Source organism: Pelobates fuscus, chromosome 5, assembly GCF_036172605.1.
Source record: "Pelobates fuscus isolate aPelFus1 chromosome 5, aPelFus1.pri, whole genome shotgun sequence".
Classification (NCBI taxonomy): domain Eukaryota; kingdom Metazoa; phylum Chordata; class Amphibia; order Anura; family Pelobatidae; genus Pelobates; species Pelobates fuscus.
The window spans coordinates 368675641-368695338 of NC_086321.1; the positions used below are offsets into that span (position 1 = coordinate 368675641).

A 19698-nucleotide genomic window follows, 5' to 3' on the forward strand; every position below is an offset into this window, starting at 1 on the left:
TAGATCTAGCAACAGGTGATGCAAACATAAAAGGACATTTAAAAGACGGGCTGAGTGAACTTGCGGTTGACAGTGTTAGAGTTGTATAATTTTTTTAAGGCGTATTAATATTAGATCTAATGACGTGAAAGGTATAAGGTAAAGTAAGATTGAGAGTGAAGAACAGATTGCAATATTTTTGGCTTATATAATAAACTACATATATTATTCTGAATTATTGTAGGCAATTTATTATGTCAGAATCCTGCTCAGAGCTTTGAGAGAAGAAGCCCCCCCTACAACATTAAGGCAGAGATATATCGACGACATGACTGGAAGTACTGCTAGATTGCAAGCTCTTTGTATTGTGTATAATGTGAAGATGTGCATGACAGATTATGTAAATAGCTGAACAGCTCACATTCCACCAGCAGAGGGCGGTCTCTGACGCCATAGAAGTTCAGCCCGGGTCAGTAGGACGCCAGATTTAACCAACCACCAACATCTAACTACAAGCATGTTAATGAATGGTGTATAATATCGCCAATTATATCACATTCCAGGTAGATTAATACAGGATAATTAGCTAAGATCTCTTTGAAATGCTAAAGACTGCATTTCGATATCATATCAGCAGCAATACATATTAATATAGAGCATGACCATTAATTCTGGTTTAAATTCCGTAGTGCATAGTAGTAGGGGGCATGACCACCAACTCAACTATCAAATGACTATATCAGTGAGTGGAGGCATTTATAATGGGCAGTTCTGTGGAACATATCTAAATGTTGAACAATCACCATGGAAACCAATGGAATGCGTCCGAAGATGGCTCTACGTTTTGCTTTTTACACATAAAACGAAACATATATCTAGGATAAACCAACAAAAAAATATTAAATCTTATATTATCTAAATAATTTTATGCCAACGTAAAAACATAAAATAGGTGGACGAATGCTTAAAAAACTGTACTACAACAAACCGTGCATTATTTTTTGCCCCAGATCTGTCAGATGACCAGCTACCATGGTGCAAAAGGCTTACATTACAAAGCATTTCATTGACGTGTAATAAACGTTATAATTAAAGAACAAATCTGCACAAAGATCCTGAAAAGAACACAACTATCTCACTAGATACAAAATAAGTCCACTGAAAGGCATCACTGCCTGCAAACATCGCACAATAGGATGAGATGGCCAAAAGACATTGCACATAAAGTTGGATAGGCTTACCTGTATGCGATGTCTACGGTCTCCTTTGCTCTTGAACTTGTTGTAGCCCTTAAGGATTTGCTGGACAGACCCACCAAGCTCTTGTGTTTTAAGTCCACACAGTTCCACTCCTCCTCTTCATTCAAGGTTGGTAGATATCCACTGTCAACCTTTAAGCTCCCTGGCCCGATGTTGCTGAAATACGCTGTGTTCTCTCCACCTGTCCTTACGTACTCGAGGTATATATCGGAGGTCAAGAACATCTGGTAAGCATTGTCCTCCATAAGTGCCTGGACCTCAGACTGAGCTTGGTCGAACATCGTAGAGTCTATCTGCTGTCTCTTGATGGAATCCTTAATAAAGACTTTGGTGGGTGGTTTTAACTGTTTGGACACAATGCCGTAGTTTTCAATGTATCGTTTATGGATAGCTTTGGCGACTCTCACTGTTTTGCCATCCTTTAGGTCCATTTGCCTGAATCCATTGCATGCAAACCAGAAGTCTAAGGAATCCACACATTTTTCCCTGTCCAGAAAGGTCCTAAAAAGATGAGCTCCATCCTGATCATCCAATAAGGAATGCAATGACTTGGTCCATCTGACCAAAGGCGAATCAGGGGACGCGCTGCCTTCTGGTTCGCCCAAGCCATCGTCGTTCCTCTTAGGTTTGGATGAAAGGGACATAGACTTTGATCTTTGGCTTTTTGTCTGAAGTTGGCATGATGTCTGCCCTTCTTGCCCGGGCACCGGCGGACGTGGGGCGTCTTCCCTGAAACTGCTGCTGTGATCTGGGAGGTGAGTCATCAAGAGAGCACTAGTCATATTGTATGTTTTAAATTCCACAGTAATCTGCTATCCCTCTCAAGTCAGCAGGGGATCCAGAAAGCCTTCTTCCCTCTGTAAATGAAAGAAAGTATTGATCTTAATCAAAACCAGGTCCGCCCAACATCAAAGAAACAGTAAACAGGCTTTTCAACTTCTCTCTGCCACAAAGCTGCGAGCTACATACAATGCAAATCAGTAGTGCAGCATTAGATCTATTGCAGCTGCAATGATACCGGGTTAACCCATTAGTTCACGGGGCTCGTTTAACCCCTTAAGGACCAAGATTCTGGAATAAAAGGGAATCACGACATGTCACGTGTCCTTAAGGGGTTAATAGAGTAACAATGTATCTGACAACAGAGCATGTTGGGAGACAAATACACAGAGACATGCAGACATTGTAATACCTACTGCTCAGTTCTGCAAAAAAAAAAAAAAAAACATACAGGGAGGGGGGGTATAGCAGTAATAGCCAACCTTGGCACTCCAGATGTCTGTGAACTACATTCCCCATGGAGCCCTCAGGCTGGCTGAGGATCATGGAAGATTTAGTTCACAGACACATTGGGTGTCAAGGCTAGCTATCACCGACACAGAGCGATAAAAAATGACCCATTGGATCCTTATGGAAAGGGACACTGGGAGAGTGTTGGAGGGGGTAAGGGGATAAGCTAGCAGGTGAAATTCATTTTACACCAATCTCCTCCCCAAAAAGCGAACGCCCCTCTGTAGGCATCTGTTTTCCATTCCCAGATTAAGATCACAAGGAAATTCCCCTGTAGCAGAATGTAGCCTGAGTTCCCCATCCAATGGCTTGATGTTCAATACAAGTAGGGCATCTGTGGGCTTTAAAGAATAATTTATAGCTGTGCACGGAAAACTCCAATTCAACGTGAAATTAAACCCTAAAAACACACACAGAATATATGGTACAGGGACATCTGAAACCCCTTCATAACACTTCACAGGATATCAAAGGATTTGGGTACCCCCCTTTCATGAAGGAGTTAAAATTAGAAAACCAATGTTTGGTGGGATCCGCTCAAAAATAAAATCTACATTAGATCTATCCTGATGATCACATCTAAGTGAAAAGCCCACCATTAACATGTAAGCAAATTGAAAATAAAATAAAAAGTGTCCCTCTAAATCCACTAGCTTATAGGCTTCACAAAAACAAACATTCTACCAAGAAACCAAAATTAAAGGAAAATCTAAAACAACCAAGAAAAAAAAAAACAACACATCAAAATATCAGCCCATCACTGCTCATTATTTACCCAACTTCTAAAAAGAAAAAACAAATATTGCAGAATAAGCCCAGAAAAGCAGATAAATACCTCCAAAAAATCCCACCACTGCAAGCCCCCGGGCACAGCCCCCATGATGGGCAGCAGGGGGACACAAACAAGTTGTAGATTAGAACTGGGTATGCCCAGTGCCCCTGTGGCACAATTACCTGGTTCCATGCACACCCATGTCTGTCTTCTGAACATCAAACCCCAAAGTTATCAATCAATGCAGCTCCCACATCCTGCAAGGTACATCTCCCACCAGGGGCTACTGGCTGTGGCTTACAGTCAACCAGAATGGCAACACCTAGCCCTCATGTCACTTGCTAGCTTTTTGGAATCCTCTGTAGCAACTGACACCAACCCAGGCATGCAAGGCTTCTTCACAGATCACAGGGGGTGTAGATGTGTTGGGGAGGGGCTGGAGGAGGAGGGTGGGCACACAGAGGGGATGCAGTGAGAGATCTGTCACATAAAAAGGCCATTCAGGCAGCCACCCCCTGTGCCCAGCTTCTTACCATTCATCCAGGGGAGCTGAGAAGGTCCCCAATGTGTCCCCACACTGTGCAGTGAGACCCAGAGCTGCTGCAGCATTACATCCATATGAAGAGGAGACACTGGATGAAGAGCCAGAATATGTGTTTCCTTGGCTTTCAGGCTGTCTCCAGAAGATGGGATCCCTCCTCCCCACTCACTCCTCCCCTCCCAGAGCAGGTCCTGTTTCAAGCAGTCTTTGCTTGCACCAAATTTCCTGTGGGTTCAGTCCAACACAAACTGAACATCAAAGGGTGTGTGTGTCCTGGAAGGCAAATAAATGTGTGATTCATCTCAGCCTTCCACATGAATCAAACCCCCTCTCTCCATCCTGCCAGTGTACACTGTGTACTTTGCTGGATCCATGCACTTTCCATGCATGGCTGCTATTTATAAATGCATGTTAAATGCAGAGCAGTGCTGGGGTAGAATTATATAGGGCTGTGCAGTGATGCAGTGCGTGGGGTAGAATCATTCAGGGTGCAGTGAGTGAGTCAGTGCATGGGGTAGAATCATTCATTGTGCAGTGAGTGATGCAGTGTATGGAGTAGAATCCTTCAGGGTGCGATGTATGGGGTAGAACCATTCAGGGTGCAGTGTGTAATGCAGTGCATGGGGTAGAATCATTCAGGGTGCAGTGAGTGATGCAGTGTGTGGGGAAGAATCATTCAGGGTGCAGTGAGTGATGCAGTGTGTGGGGAAGAATCATTCAGGGTGCAGTGAGTGATGCAGTGCGTGGGGTAGAATCCTTCAGGGTGCAGTGAGTGATGCAGTGTGTGGGGTAGAATCATTCAGGGTGCAGTGAGTGAGTCAGTGTATGGGGATAGAATAATTCAGGGTGCAGTGAGTGATGCAGTGTATGGGTAGAATCATTCAGGGTGCAGTGAGTGATGCAGTGTGTGGGGTAGAATCATTCAGGGTGCAGTGAGTGATGCAGTGTGTGGGGTAGAATCATTCAGGGTGCAGTGAGTGATGCAGTGTGTGGGGTAGAATCATTCAGGGTGCAGTGAGTGATGCAGTGTATGGAGTAGAATCCTTCAGGGTGCGATGTATGGGGTAGAACCATTCAGGGTGCAGTGTGTAATGCAGTGCATGGGGTAGAATCATTCAGGGTGCAGTGAGTGATGCAGTGTGTGGGGAAGAATCATTCAGGGTGCAGTGAGTGATGCAGTGCGTGGGGTAGAATCCTTCAGGGTGCAGTGAGTGATGCAGTGTGTGGGGTAGAATCATTCAGGGTGCAGTGAGTGATGCAGTGTGTGGGGTAGAATCATTCAGGGTGCAGTGAGTGATGCAGTGTATGGGTAGAATCATTCAGGGTGCAGTGAGTGATGCAGTGTGTGGGGTAGAATCATTCAGGGTGCAGTGAGTGAGTCAGTGTATGGGGATAGACTAATTCAGGGTGCAGTGAGTGATGAAGTGTATGGGGATAGACTAATTCAGGGTGCAGTGAGTGATGCAGTGTATGGGGTAGAATTATTCAGGGTGCAGTGTATGGGGTCGAATCATTCAGGGTGCAGTGAGTGATGCAGTGTATGGGGTAGAATTATTCAGGGTGCAGTGAGTGATGCAGTGTGTGGGGTAGAATCATTCAGGGTGCATTGAGTGATGCAGTGTATGGGGTAGAATCACTCAGGGTGCAGTGAGTGATGCAGTGTATGGGGTAGAATCATTCAGGGTACAGTGAGTGATGCAGTGTGTGGGGTAGAATCATTCAGGGTGCAGTGAGCGATGCAGTGTATGGGGTAGAATCACTCAGGGTGCAGTGAGTGATGCAGGGTATGGGGTAGAATCATTCAGGGTGCAGTGAGCGATGCAGTGTATGGGGTAGAATCATTCAGTGTGCAGTGAGTGATGCAGTGTATGGGGTAGAATCATTCAGGGTGCAGTGAGTGAGTCAGTGTATGGGGTAGAATCATTCAGGGTGCAGTGAGTGAGTCAGTGTATAGGGTAGAATCATTCAGGGTGCAGTGTATGGGGTAGAATCATTCAGGGTGCAGTGAGTGAGTCAGTGCATGGGGTAGAATCATTCAGGGTGCAGTGAGCGATGCAGTGTGTGGGGTAGAATCATTCAGGGTGCAATGTTATAACTGTGTTGCTGCCACTGTTACTCTGTATTGAAACCTTATCAAAAACAAACAATCTCAGTCAACTCCCTGAGGCTTTGGGACGTCAGGCGTGTGTGATCCAGCCGCCCCAATCACACTGCGACCCCTATACCTCCCCCACCACCCTGCCTTAAAGAGACAGAACCCAGCACTGCCAGAGTAACTGCACAGGGAGATATTTTCAGAATGCATACACGATTACATACAGGTAGCTAAATGCATAGAAAACAATGCATGTTGAGAACTCATAATAAATATTGGGTTATAACATATAATGCATGCTGTAATGCTGTGGGCACAAGAGCTAGCAATCGCATGACTATATATCATTTCATTTGAAAGACATAATGTTTATCGGTGTAACTTGTTCCATTTTGAGACCCTGTCCCCAGGAGCTTGCAGTCTATTGCTATAATGAGACCCTGTCCCAAGGAGCTTGCAATCAATTGTTATAATGAGATCCTTTCCCAAGGAGCTTGCAATCTAATACGAGATCCTGTATAGAGAACTTGCCAACTAATAATATAATACAAGACCCTGTGTCAAGGTGTCTATTTGTTTTTATATAGAAGACACTGTCCCCAAAGGGCTGACAATCTAAAGAAATAATGGGAGCTGAAATTCCTTTAGGAAACACAGAGCTTGGATAAACTGGCTGTCCGGGTACTTGAAGGAGCCCTGGTAATATCTCTAACCCTAGCACCCTGAATCCACGGCTGTCTGAGCATACTGGGTAATGTATTCCACAAACATCTGGATGCCAAGGTTAACCATCAAGGCACTGGCTAGTAGAAGCTGTCTGGTGTCAATATAGGTGCAGACAGACTGAACATAGATCTTACAGAATTAGTGACACTTGCTAATCTTATGTCTTAACCAGATCAAAGACTCATTATCAGCAGAGACAACACAATGCATGTTTTCTTTCCCTTTTCTCAAATTAGATCAATTAATAGTCTTCCTCTATTGGCGAGTCTTTTGTTTTCATCTGATGGTTAGGTCCCTGTGGTGTGGGAGCCCCCGGGGGAGGGGGTTGGGGTATAGATCTTCCCTTGTCTTTGGAGAGGAATATATTATAATTATTAGCATTTATTTGAGAAGCACCAACAGGTTGTGTAGCGCTGTACAACTGGTAAGCACACGCACTTAAAATATTGGAACAGATGGAAAGAGAGGGGAAGGAGAACTTTTCTTTTAGGAATTTACAATCTAAATTATGACAACTATTAAAAAAAAAAAAAACAACAACAACAACACAAAACGCAGAGGGGTATTTTCTAAACTCAGAATTGTAGCAAACCTCAAATTGAAATAGCAAAATTCTCCAATTTAGCTATAGTCACAGCAGGATTATTCACCTAGTTGAAGTTGACATTTCAGTAAATACCAGTTGAAGCTTGACCCTTCTCTTCGCAGAAACCCAAACCTTTAGATGTTACTTCCTAAACTAGGATTTGTGTAGAAATTGTGAAAATTGGATAAAGGTGTATAGATCAGAGTGAAAACGCCTAAAATGCCCAAGAGACGTCTACTTAAATTTCAATCAGAATATCCAGAGCATCGTATAAAAAGCCTGTAACGACAGGAGAACCATTACTGGTGCCATTGTATAAATGATTTATTGAGGACAAGTTAAACAATGGTAAAACAAACTCTCAGAGACGGTGGCACAAACTGTACAGGACAACAATGGCAGGGGCACCTAACGTGTCAGATTTGCACTTTAGATGTTTGGTCACTGTAATATATTTGCCGGTGTCACTTGTGTCCTTTAATAGGAAGAATTAAAAGTGAATATCACATTTAAGGCCAAAGTAGCCGAAATCAGAGCAAAGCTGATTTGGAGATTTTTTTTCAGTATGGCTACTTTGACCTTAAATTTAAAATTAAACTTTAATTCACTTTGTGAATCAGAGCGTTCTCTATTTTTCTCTGGAAAAGAATGGACGCAGTAACATTACTTGTTCCGATTGTGACCTGTGCATTAAATATACTGTAAACATGCTCTTGCACTGTACTGTACAGGAGAATTTGCACTTTATTTGACTGGATAGTTTGGGTCACACAAGAACTTGTGCATTTTACCGAGTTGACAACATTTCTCTCTATTGGTGTAATTCCGTAAAATGTGTATTGCAGAGAATTCAAAGTGAAATTCAACAAACATTATAGATGACTTTTGGAGTTTGACATTTTTGGGCTATTTTGGTCTAAAATTCACTTTGAATTCCCAACAATTCACACTTTAGAGAAGAGCACTGATTGTAGCTTTTGAAGTTTTTTATTTTTTTTTCAATTCCTGACACGGCAAATTCACATCTAAAAAGTGACACTAATAATAATAATAATGACTGCTTCGGTGTAAATGCCCTCAGGCCTACTCGAAGTTGCCAGGGGCTGTTGGTACCTGTTACTGGTAAACAGAACGCTAACCTGGGTTTCTGAATTTGGGAAATCTCACTTACTCTGCTTCCCAAAACTCCTTCCGTGGAGATTGGACACAAATAAAGAGAAAAAGGTCAGATACTGCAGAACCTACATCTGCACAGTTCAGTGGCGTTATTATTACATCACGACCTTCGCCAATCGGCAAGATAAATTCAACCGATGAAACACTCCGTGCTAGTGAAAAGAAAGCCCACCAGTGCAATTCACAACACATATCAATATTTCGGCACATTCAGTACAGCTTGAACTAAAATCATTCGTGAGATTATTGAGGAACAGTGAATTCACCCACAGGAGTATTCACTAAGGTAAGAATTGCCTAAATTAAAAGTGAATTTCAAATTTAGCAGCTGAAATGGAACAGAGCCAGCTTAAATTGCCCCGTTACTCTGTATCAAAACCAAAATCTGACATTTAGATAAATAACTGCTTACAGATCATGTATCCTCTGATATTATATAAACCAAACCAATACGCAGCCTACTGTAACTTGTAACTTATACAGTTATAATATAACTGGTATCAAACCCGGCCTGCACACAGTCTATACATTTATACTAACAGGGTTATTTACTGAAGTGAGGATTCAAAGTGAATTTCAAATTTAAGGTCGAAATAGCCGAACAGGAATAATTCTCTAGGTCAACTATGCTTTCAGTTCGGCTGCTCTGGACTTGAATGTGAAACTCTCTTTGAATTCTCAGTTTACTAGATATTTCTGTGTGACAATCGCATAGTATGCCGTTATACTGTGACGTATTAAATCCCATTCCAACGATTCAACTAAATCATCATCTCATCAGCAGCAGTTTTTTTATTTCCAAACCCTGTCTCCATTTACCTTTTCAATATATCACAATTTACTTTAATACCGTGTATTAGAACAGTTGCTTTATAAAGCTGTATGTTTTCAAAATCAGGCTGAAATTAATGGTTAACGCATCTCGCAACATGTAAAACGCATTGGATTTTCACGCTCCGCTTAGTCAAAGAAATAAAAACATACATTCAGTATCAATTAAAAAGCTAGAAATAGTGGAGAATTGATGGAAACTGCAAATTTAGCTGAAATGGTAAAATTCCCCAATCTCCCAAGCTTTGTCATCTCAGCAATCTCGCCCTAAAACGTTCAATTCTCCACAATTCCTGAATTAGGAATGAAGTACTCGTCGTATTTTGTGTGTGATCATGTGTGTCCAATGTACGACCATGACCAAAAAAACAAAAATTAAAATACAATAAATTTAAAAAGAAATGCATGACCCAGAGATGAGTTAAAATTTGGATATTACCTGTCTTTGAAGATTTGGGTGATTTTGGTGTAAAATTCACTAATATGCAGATAAAGTCACATGCAAACTTGATGCTTTGAAGGAAGATCTGTGATCACTTATTGCTGTCAATTAACTGGTGTCCACTCAATGTAGCTTGGGGTTAAACCTGTCATGGGTCCCTTTGAAGTCATTATCCTTTTATCTATGACTGACCTGAGGAATTCCAGCACAAGGGATATAGGAAAGTGTCCACAGATAACAAGAGGGGACCAGAAGGCATGCTGGGGGCTCATACAATGCCTCGTAATTTCAAATCACTTTGTAAAAGCCCCCTAAACCGTACAGAATTGCAACACTGGGTCAAATACACTGAGGAAGAATAAAACGTATTACATTAAACGAGCAAAAGACAGGACATTTGATTAGATGCTGAAATTCAATAAACTAAATTGGTTGGAATTAGAAAATAAAAAATCTGGCTAAATATTTTTTTAATTCTCTTGAGCTGGGTAGGGGTTGAGTATTTTTATAACTGAAGCTCAGACAGTGAGTATTTTAGTTTGAAGAAAAACTGCTTAGGTCTAATCTTGATGGAAGGGAGCATAAAAGATGAATTTAAAATTTAAGGTCAAAAACATCGGTGACTTGGAGAATCTTTCCAATTCGTCTCTTTTGGCCTAAATTTGAAATTCACTTTGAATTCTCACTTGAGTGAATAGGCCTGCTCGTGCAGAATAACTGATTGTCCGGGAATCACATTCAAATTTAGTCTAGCATGGACAAGTTCGAAAAATGATCTCAGACTAATTGGCAATTGTGTTCCATTTTTGTTGATTCATCTGCACACTCCTTAATTAATATTGCCCCAAAGTCTTGACATTGCTGGTAGAATCTGATGTATAGATAAATAAACATATAAAGCCACAGTAAGTAAGCCTTGAAACATGTCTTGAATGTGATTTAAAGAACTGATTGATCAGTGTCTCTGCTGTTTAAACTAACTATTTAGTGCATTGACCCCAGAATGTCCTGATCTCAGATTTCTGTTATAGCATTATCTTCCAGCCATCAGTGATATTTACTAAGGGTGGGTTTTCAGGAATTCAAACTGAATGTCATTTAAAAAAAAAACTAAATATCCAAAGTAGAAATCTTGTGTAAGTCAGCTATATTTTCGATTAGGTGATATTGGCCTAGAATGTCAAGTTTTGACATTGCGTCAATTCACACTTATTAGAACCCTTCAAGCAAGAAAATCGCTACAGCTGTTGTTGCGTTGGTTATGGTTCCCCCTTCCCAATGTAAAGAGCCAAACTGCTTGGGACTTATTATTTGGGATCCACTGGGCGCCACTCCCTGCATGTACTACTTCCTATGGAGAGCTGTGAGAGCTGTGTGTCCTCATTAGCTGATAATGATCAGCTGTCGACCTCAGCCAATCAGCTAGCCCTGCGTAGCAGGAGCGCAAAGGGAAGCTCCTACTTACCAGAAATTCCCGGCCCTCCACATGAAATAACGGAGGCGGGGAGCAATGCCCGCCAGACCCCAAATAAGAAATCAAATGATTCTGAAACTGCTTGATTACTTACAATGGGGTAGTTCAGGAATTCAAGGTCACTCTTGGCCGCAGTGAGCTGCAGTGGTTATGGTGCTGTGGCTATCCCTTTAAGATCTTAGAGTACTAAGAGATTTATTTGTTAGACCAAAACAGCAGAGATATGGAATTTTCTATGTTTGATAATTTTGTTCTAAATGTACACGCCCTTCTCAGTTCCCCACAATTCTTGGCATAGTGAACCCTTAGAATAACTGGTTTGAGCAGGGCCCTCAGCACCTTCTGTTCCTAAATGTCCAACGCGTCTTGCTGCAACTGCTTGTTTGTAATTAGACCCATTGTACAGCGCGTCAGACTGTGTTGGTGCTTTTTATATAATAACAATAAACTCCAAATCATTTTAGGCCAAGTCTGTTACATCCACTGTTGTTTGAAACGGATTATACTTTTAACAGCATCAAGTCTGTTGTGATTAAAATATCCACTCGCACTTAGAGTCTTATAGATTTTTGGGACAGCGTGGAGCCGGGGTATCACAGTACTTTCCCAGATACATATACTCCCAACCCCCTCCAAAACTCTCGCACCCCTCCCTTTTTCATTTAAGCATCTCTGAATAGCACAGTGGGCAAACTCCTTCATCGGAATACAAACTCCACAGTGATATAATGTCAGGAGTTTTATGTTCTCAATAGCCCAGGGCCGGCCTAGACAGGGAGCTGTTTTCCATAGGGGGAGGCGGGGGTTGGAATAAAAAAAATAAGCAACAAATTTGGAAAATAAAATAAAACAACCTTTTTTAACATGCTACTACTAATTGTGTCAAAGTTGTCAAAAATATATGTAGAAAATACAAAAAAAACTGAGTAAAAATTCGAGAACATTTAATTCTCTGCTTTGTTTTGTGAACTCTTAGGGTTAACACACTGAACACCAAATAACAGCAAAGCAAAAACAGAATTGTAGAATTCAGGCCAAAATAGCTGATTTGGAACAAATACCCCATATTTCTGTTTGCTATTTGTGTTTACATTTTGCAGTTTGGTAAATAAAGACTATTGTTGTGAAAACATGACTTGTTGTGGAATTCCCAATATCCACATTCCATTGCAAGATTGGAATATAATCTGTGACGGGATTAATGATGTTTAATATGCTACTTTTTGAACTTGGGTATTAACACAATCAGATCAGTTTAATCAGATTCTGAGAGTTACTGTGGCTAACTTCACACCTTGTTCAGTTCAGTGACTTGTTACATTATCTAATGATAATTACGCTGGGATCTGTTAACTAAACCAGGGTTTTGTGGCCAATTGACAAGGAAATGAAAACCTCAGTAAGTTAAAATGAAGATTTTCTCAAGACTCTTTTTTTCCCAGCTCAGATAATTTTTGACTAAAACAATTGCAATTCTACACAATTAACAGCCTAGTAGAAATTCACTAAAGTGTAGCTTGATAGTAATTCAAAGAGCGTTAAAATATTAGGCCAAAACTAATCTAATCCAGTGTGGACAGGGGCGGATTAACATAGGGGCTGAGGGAGTTGAAGCTCCAGGCCCATTGATAATAATAAAATGTTTTTTTTGTTTTTTAACTACTCTTTACGTGCTCTTGCATTGTGCGTAGGGAATTAAAGGGACACTCCAGGCACCCAGACCACTTCTGCCCATTGGAGTGGTCTGGGTGCCAACTCCCATCACCCTTACCCTGCAAGTGTAATTATTGCAGTTTTTTAAAAACTGTAATAATTACCTTGCAGGGTTAAGTCCTCCTCTAGTGGACAGGCACTAGAGGGACTTCCAGCTTCTTAAAACATGAAAAGTGTTTTAGATGACGCTGGACGTCCCCACGCTCTGCATGAGGACCTACAGCATTGCCGGAATCCCCATAGGAAAGCATTGAATTGCCGCGCATGTGCATTAGGTCTCTCCCGCCGGCTGATGTTGGGGTTTGAACCCCTTCAGTGGGGTGGGATGGGTGGTGGGACGGAGGAGTGCACTGCAGGATCCTGCAGTGCCAGGAAAACGGGTTTCTTTTCCTGGCACTGGAGAGTCCCTTTAAGTATGGAAACTTAAGAGGAATGTAGGGGAACAAAACTAGTGTGGATTGGCTGACAATAAATGAGTTAAGTTAAAGCTGATTTTACTCACTGTGCAAATTATCTTTCTGCTTCAATCTCTCTAACAGTGGGGAATGTCTAATTTCTTGTACACGCACTACATCCACCCTTTCTCTGTCCCAGACTGTATACCAGGAGGTTCTGACTGCTAGAAAGAAGGTAAGGAGAAGAACGAATGAGTGCTAGGGGACAGTCCTTAAAAAGCATAGAACAAGCGCATCATTAGACGTATTTGCGCCAAGCTCAGGGCGCTGTCTGCGTAGAATGACTTAAGTTAGCTAACTTACATGACTAGGATGCAGCCTGACCTTCCAATTGTTTGGGTAGACCAGACCCCTTTCTGGCCATATCCGCCCCTTTGGGCAGTGCCGGTTACGTGATTTGCGTCAGTGGCCCAACCTTTTACCCCGCCCACCGACGTCCTGTTTCACCAGATGCTGCTGTTAGGGGGTATGGAGTTGCTTGAGAAATCATAGCAAAAGATTAGCATAGGGTATGTGTTTTCTTATAGCTGCGTCCTCAGGAGTTTCTCTCCAGCCCCACCTCGACAAGATACATAAGGCTTGGATTAGTGTTTTCTGCCGATAAGATTCTGTAATTAAGCCCATCGTAATTGTCAGCACCAGGCCCAGTGTGTTCATAATCCGGCCCTGAGGGTGGATCTTACTCGGTGACTTGGGTAGGTTTTACAATTTAGTTATTTTGGCAGAAAATTCACGACGAAATTCAAATTGAAATCACTTTGAATTCCCCATGTTGACATTTTATGGAATAGCCGTAATAGAATCTCGGGCCTGAGTGAGGCAGTTTAGCAAGCCACCCCCTCTAATAGAAGAAGCCATGGCATAGAATTCTACCGGGGTCTCTCCCGTGGTATGACAGCTCGTAGCTGGGTCACAGCAGATCCAGATAACGCAGTATTCACGAAGGTCACCTTGTGTTTGTCCATTATGTTTGCACAGGTTTGTCCTTTTGATACTGTGGCTCATTTGCAAACCTTTGATCACCTTTGCCCTGGACAGAGAGGGGATTAAAATCTTGTTTTTCCAGGTGCTCCTCCAAACCTTTCAGAATTGGCCGGAGATGTTTGTATTGTGGAGTAATCCACTTAGGGGCAAACAAACAGAAGGCAAATCTATGGATGACATCAAAGCCATGCCCTACAGAGACGTCCATGGATGTCACCATTTATGGTCTATGGTCCCCTATACCAACTCATTGAGGGTTCCCTCAATTTATTAAAGTGCAATTTCTGAGTCTCATGTATGTTTTATTTTTGAAACAAAAGTAAATACAATTAACATTAAAATGTAGATTTGGAACCTTAATACAAAACCAATGTTTCTTTAGCCCCTTAAAGTGAACCTGTCAAAGCCAAAGGTACTTTTGTTCTTTTTAAAGGCCATCACATTTCGTCTATACTTTGTGTTAGCAGTTCTGCTAGCAAATGTATAGATTGGGAGAAAAACCTATTTAAAAATAGGTTGTTCTTCAAGCTGTCACTCAATTGTTCAGCATTGACTCTACGCTGAAATATTGATTGACAGGGAGAGAATAAGAGATCTCCCACAGGTGGTCCTTCAGTTCTCCACGCATAGCAACCACAGCACTTGCTCTGTGGTCGCTATGGAAACTCCCAAGCCATAGCAGGCAGGGCCAATCAATGAAGAGCAGGTGGAGTAAGCACAGACTGGAGGTGGGTGTTATAGAAGTGGACAATGTGGTGCGGGAGCAGAGGGGCAGGTAAGTCATGACAGGTTTGATACATTGTTACTTGTGTTAAATTCCCCCAAAGAGGACATGCTGTAATCTGTGTACTATTTATATTATTCACTAAAATGTGAGAAGGGATTTGCTAAATTTAGGCTAAAACAGCTGAGCAGGTAAATTAGCAGAGCTGGAATTCTGATCCAAATTGAGCTACTTGGCAAAAGTTCAGTATTTGTCTTGCAATTCATTAGTCAACTCACCTACATATTTCCCATAACCCTTCACACCTGAGCTTGCGCAATGGATGTTCTGGTGAAATTTAAAATTTCCAATTTGCGTAAATGTGGAGCCACACTGATATAGTTATTCTTTAACGTGTGAGCTCTCATCTAAGTAAATGTAATTTTTCAGGGCTAATTGTAAAGATTCTTCAAGTCGTGTATTTTTATTTGTTTAAAAAAAAAATTGGGCGTACAAAATGAAATTCACAGTTTAGTTAATAATCATATCAATATTGTATGATGCAGAACAGCAGTCTGTCGTAACCTAATAGAGATGGTCTTACATACTACTGACATAACTGGGGAGTTTAGAGACAGTTAATGCCCCAAACTGATCATCTTTTTATAATCATTACAGAGTGCTAACATAGTCAACAGAGCTCTCGATGGCATGACATCTCCTGAGACTAATAAAAAAAAATCCATATGCAAATAATTTTTTGCATTCCAATAGAATTTGCTGTCCCCATTGCTAGAGTCGTAATAAAATCGCATATTCTATGCGTGAGCTATAAATACATTTTACAAAGTGTAACAATATAAACATTTAACTCGCTTAAGAAGTTATAATCTGCTGAATGTTACGTGCCCTGGAGGAATATCTGCCATTTAAAGGACACCTGTACGCAATAGGCCTCTATAAACCTACACATCCAGTCTCTTAATGATTTAACTGCTATCTTGACAATAATTGCCCTGGTCCACATGTCAGTCTATTCTTAGGTCAGAGTTTTTGACCTTGTGCTCAGGCTCACTTTAAGACATGAAAGGGTTTTAATGGGGAGAACTGTTTATCTCTCAATCACCTTTAAGCTCCAGGCTTGGGAGCATGTGGAGCTGTGTATACAACACACGGCTAGGTGGCTACTGTTAGGCAGATGGAGCTGGGCCTGGGGCCCAAGCTGGAAGCCATCTTTACTATGACAATACTAAGCGCCATTCTGAAGGACTTTGAAGAAAAGTAGAAGTTATGTTGAGTTCCATCCCTATCACCTTCCAATTAAGTAGAATGTTAAAATATACAGGGTTATTTACGAAAGTGAGAACTCATAGTGAATTTTAAATATAAGGCCAGAGTAGTCAAACAGAGCATAGGTGACCTTAAATTTGAAATTCACTTTCAGTCCTCAATTTGGTGATTAACCCTGACAAAGGTCACATTTGTTCCTTTACCGACAACGGAACAGAAGATTTTAGACCAAAAAATCAAACTGGAAAAATATCTCAAATTAAGTATTGATACAATTACTCATTTTTTTTCTGTCCTAAAATTTACAATTCCCTTGCCCGTTTCTGCTCAAATCACAGTTTCTTTGATAACGTGTTTGTTTTCAAGTGAAAATGTATTTATAATATCTACAGATTTTCTTTCTTTCCCAGAATGCGGGAGTACACTTTTTTTTATTATCCAATGATTCTTTTCTGATAAGTGTGTAGTCAGCCAATGTATTGCTATGTGAGTAAAGTTGATTATAGAAACCAGACACAAACAATTTGGAATGGCCATTCATACATTGGGCAGCAATGTGTGGATTAATTATTCCAACTGAAATGGAATACAGTATATCTCCTACCCCTGAAAAATGTTGGCTGGTAATATGCGATAATTGAATTTTATTACATGACAGGAGGCTTCCTATTTTGCATGACTTTCTCTACTCATGCCTCCAGCAGCACAAGTCAATCATTAAACTTTTCAACCAATCATAACAATCCGCATAACCATATATAAAGCCCTGATCGTCACATGACTTCCTCTTTCTTTGCTGCTTCCAGCCAAGGCACAGGTCAGAGTATTATGCTCTCAACTGTTTTCTTTCTATAGTGCAATTTTAGCTTGTTGTCCCTTTAAGTTATCCTGTCATTGTGTCTTTAACTTCCCCTGTCTGGGGCTTTAATCTGTTCCCTCTATCCTCCCTGCTTCCCCTCAATTTCCTCTTCTCCCTGGACTGTGAGAGTTTTTCTCCATACTGCCCTGGGTTTCCCCTTCAGGGCACTGTTACTGTCAGCCTGCTTTGCCTGATTGCCCTCGCGATTCACTGCATTTTACCGCGATCGCACGGGACCAACAGGCTTGATTAAGGTTTCGAGGGGGTGGGTGGGGGGCACGAGGGGGTGCAGACCGTTACCGTCGGGCCGCGATTGCAGACCGCGTGGCAACATTTGCGCGCGAATGGCGGCCATCTTGGATTTTGCGATACCGCGAGAATTCTCGGCGGCCATCTTAATTTTGCCAGTTCGTGGACCGCTCCCCTCCACAAAACCCCTCATCAGGGGATGAGGAACCATTATCTCCACCGTCACTAGAAATCATGGGCGAATGGAGGGCAGAGGACTCCCCCTCGGAGGAGGAGGACTGGCAAGACATACCTCAGGAAGTCGGAGAATTCAGCCGAGGCCCGGAATGGGCAGGCCACTCAGGCAGCAAAAGCTCACGTAAATCGAATGCGGACGTATGCGAGGACGGGGTGTTCCTGGACGAGACGGGCAACCACATGTTCGATCCTCGCCAGATAAGGCACCCCAGATCGTCCGAATGGAACCTGCCGGACCATCTGACTCAATTTATACATTTTTGGCTGAGGAAGCCGATGGACAAGGAGGTCCGGGCCAAACTCAAAGCAGAGTGCCCGCGTCCCGTGCTTCCTGACAAGATCGCCATCACCCCAGAGTTTGACACCACAGTGGGGGTGTTTATGTTCTGCTCGGGCAGAGACCCGCGGAAAGGTGTCGAGAAGGGCATGAAATCGGTTCAGGACAAAATGCTGGACATGATAGGCCCACTGGCGAAGATCCTATACTTCGCAGATTTGGCACTTACTCAGGGGATGACCCTCGAGGCACACAACATTAGAGAATGGGCACAGCGGGCGATCTGCCTTTTAGGTAATTCTAACGCCGCCATGTGCGCAGAATGATGTAAGGCGGCCCTATTAAAGATAGACGCCAAACTGTTGGACCTGGGAAAGAAGGAGCTAGGTCCCCGGGCAGACGGGCTGCTCTTTGGAGAACCATTCCTGGCAGAACTAAAGAAACATGTTGGCCTATTCACTACACTGAATAAGGCCCAATCTTCCATCAGACAAGTTTTTCGGACCCCACAAGCAAATTGAGGTGTTTTTGGCAGGGCTGGTCGGCAGAGGGGTCGGGCCACCAGCCGCTTCTGGCCATCCGGCCCCAGTCGTCCATATGCAACACAACAGTTCTTTCCATCTGCAAGAGCCAACTTCACAAGGGGATCATTCCATACCAGAGGCACTCGGAGCAGAGGACGGGGACAATTCAACTCAGCTGAGCATGAACTGTCTTCCGTTATATCATTCAAGTATAACTGCTGGCACACTGTCCCTTTTTCCACAGGAATGGGAACGCATCTCCACAGCTGCATGGATCCTACAAACTGTGCTAGGGTACGTGATAGAGTTTACCCATACACCAGTTCAGACCAGGCGACCGTCGCCTATACGGGCGTCCGAGAGCCAGATGCGACTCATAGACACGGAGATACGAACCCTGTTCGCAAAGGGAGCGGTGGAACTCGCCACAGACGACCAGGGTTACTTCAGCAACATGTTTGTCGTCAGGAAAAAGACGGGAGACTACCGTCCAGTTATCAATTTACGAGAACTCAATGGATTTGTGGCTTATCGCCATTTCAAAATGGAAGGTATTCACCTTCTGAGGGACTTACTGAACGAACACGATTGGTTCACACGTCTAGACTTAAAAGACGCATACCTGTCGGTCCCCATGGCAAGAGAGAGTCGACCCTTCCTCCGTTTCAACTGGAAGGGCCTCCCCTGCCAATTCACATGTCTCCCATTCGGACTCAGCTCGGCCCCATGGTGTTTTACGAAACTCCTCAAACCAGTCATGGCCCATCTGAGAGGAAGGGGAATTCGCTGTCTCGTGTACCTGGACGACTTGTTGATCTTCTGCGAATCCAAATCCAGAATTCGATTTCAGACGAGATTTACCATTCACTTTCTGGAATCGCTGGGGTTTGTAGTGAACAGAGAAAAATCAGCGTTGACGTCATCCCGGGTAGTCCAGTTCCTCAGGTTTGAGATAGACTCCAACTCTGGCGTACTACGCCTCCCCGCATCCGAGATAGCAGCCATTCGGAAGGAAATTCAACGGATACTCAGGAGAGACACCATACCCCTCAGATTACTAGCGAGGATAGTAGGCCTACTCTCCTCATCAATACAGGCGATTTTCCCAGGCCCACTCCACTACCGGGCCATGCAGAGGCTGAAAGCAGGACACACATACGATCACTGGATTCCTGTCTCCGCAGAAGCTCGGACGGAACTTCGATGGTGGCTACTTCACATGGAAGCCTGGATCGG

The 19698-nt window shown here is 42.7% G+C and overlaps 1 protein-coding gene across 4 annotated transcripts in view; it reads right to left on the reverse strand.

Annotated features, from left to right (window-relative positions):
- Positions 1 to 19698, reverse strand: part of AXIN2 (axin 2) — a 61942-nt gene that overhangs the window by 19008 nt on the left and 23236 nt on the right. For 2 of the 4 annotated variants that reach the window (XM_063456117.1, XM_063456120.1), the window contains exons 1-2: positions 3483 to 3674; positions 1221 to 2095 (exon numbers count right to left, since the gene is read on the reverse strand). In XM_063456117.1, the coding sequence (XP_063312187.1) occupies positions 1221 to 2020 (800 nt within the window). In that variant the 5' untranslated portion in view covers positions 2021 to 2095; positions 3483 to 3674. Of the gene's footprint in view, positions 1 to 1220; positions 2096 to 3482; positions 3675 to 3833; positions 3981 to 19698 lie in introns of those variants that run through there. The other 2 variants (XM_063456118.1, XM_063456119.1) reach the window with 2 other exon arrangements.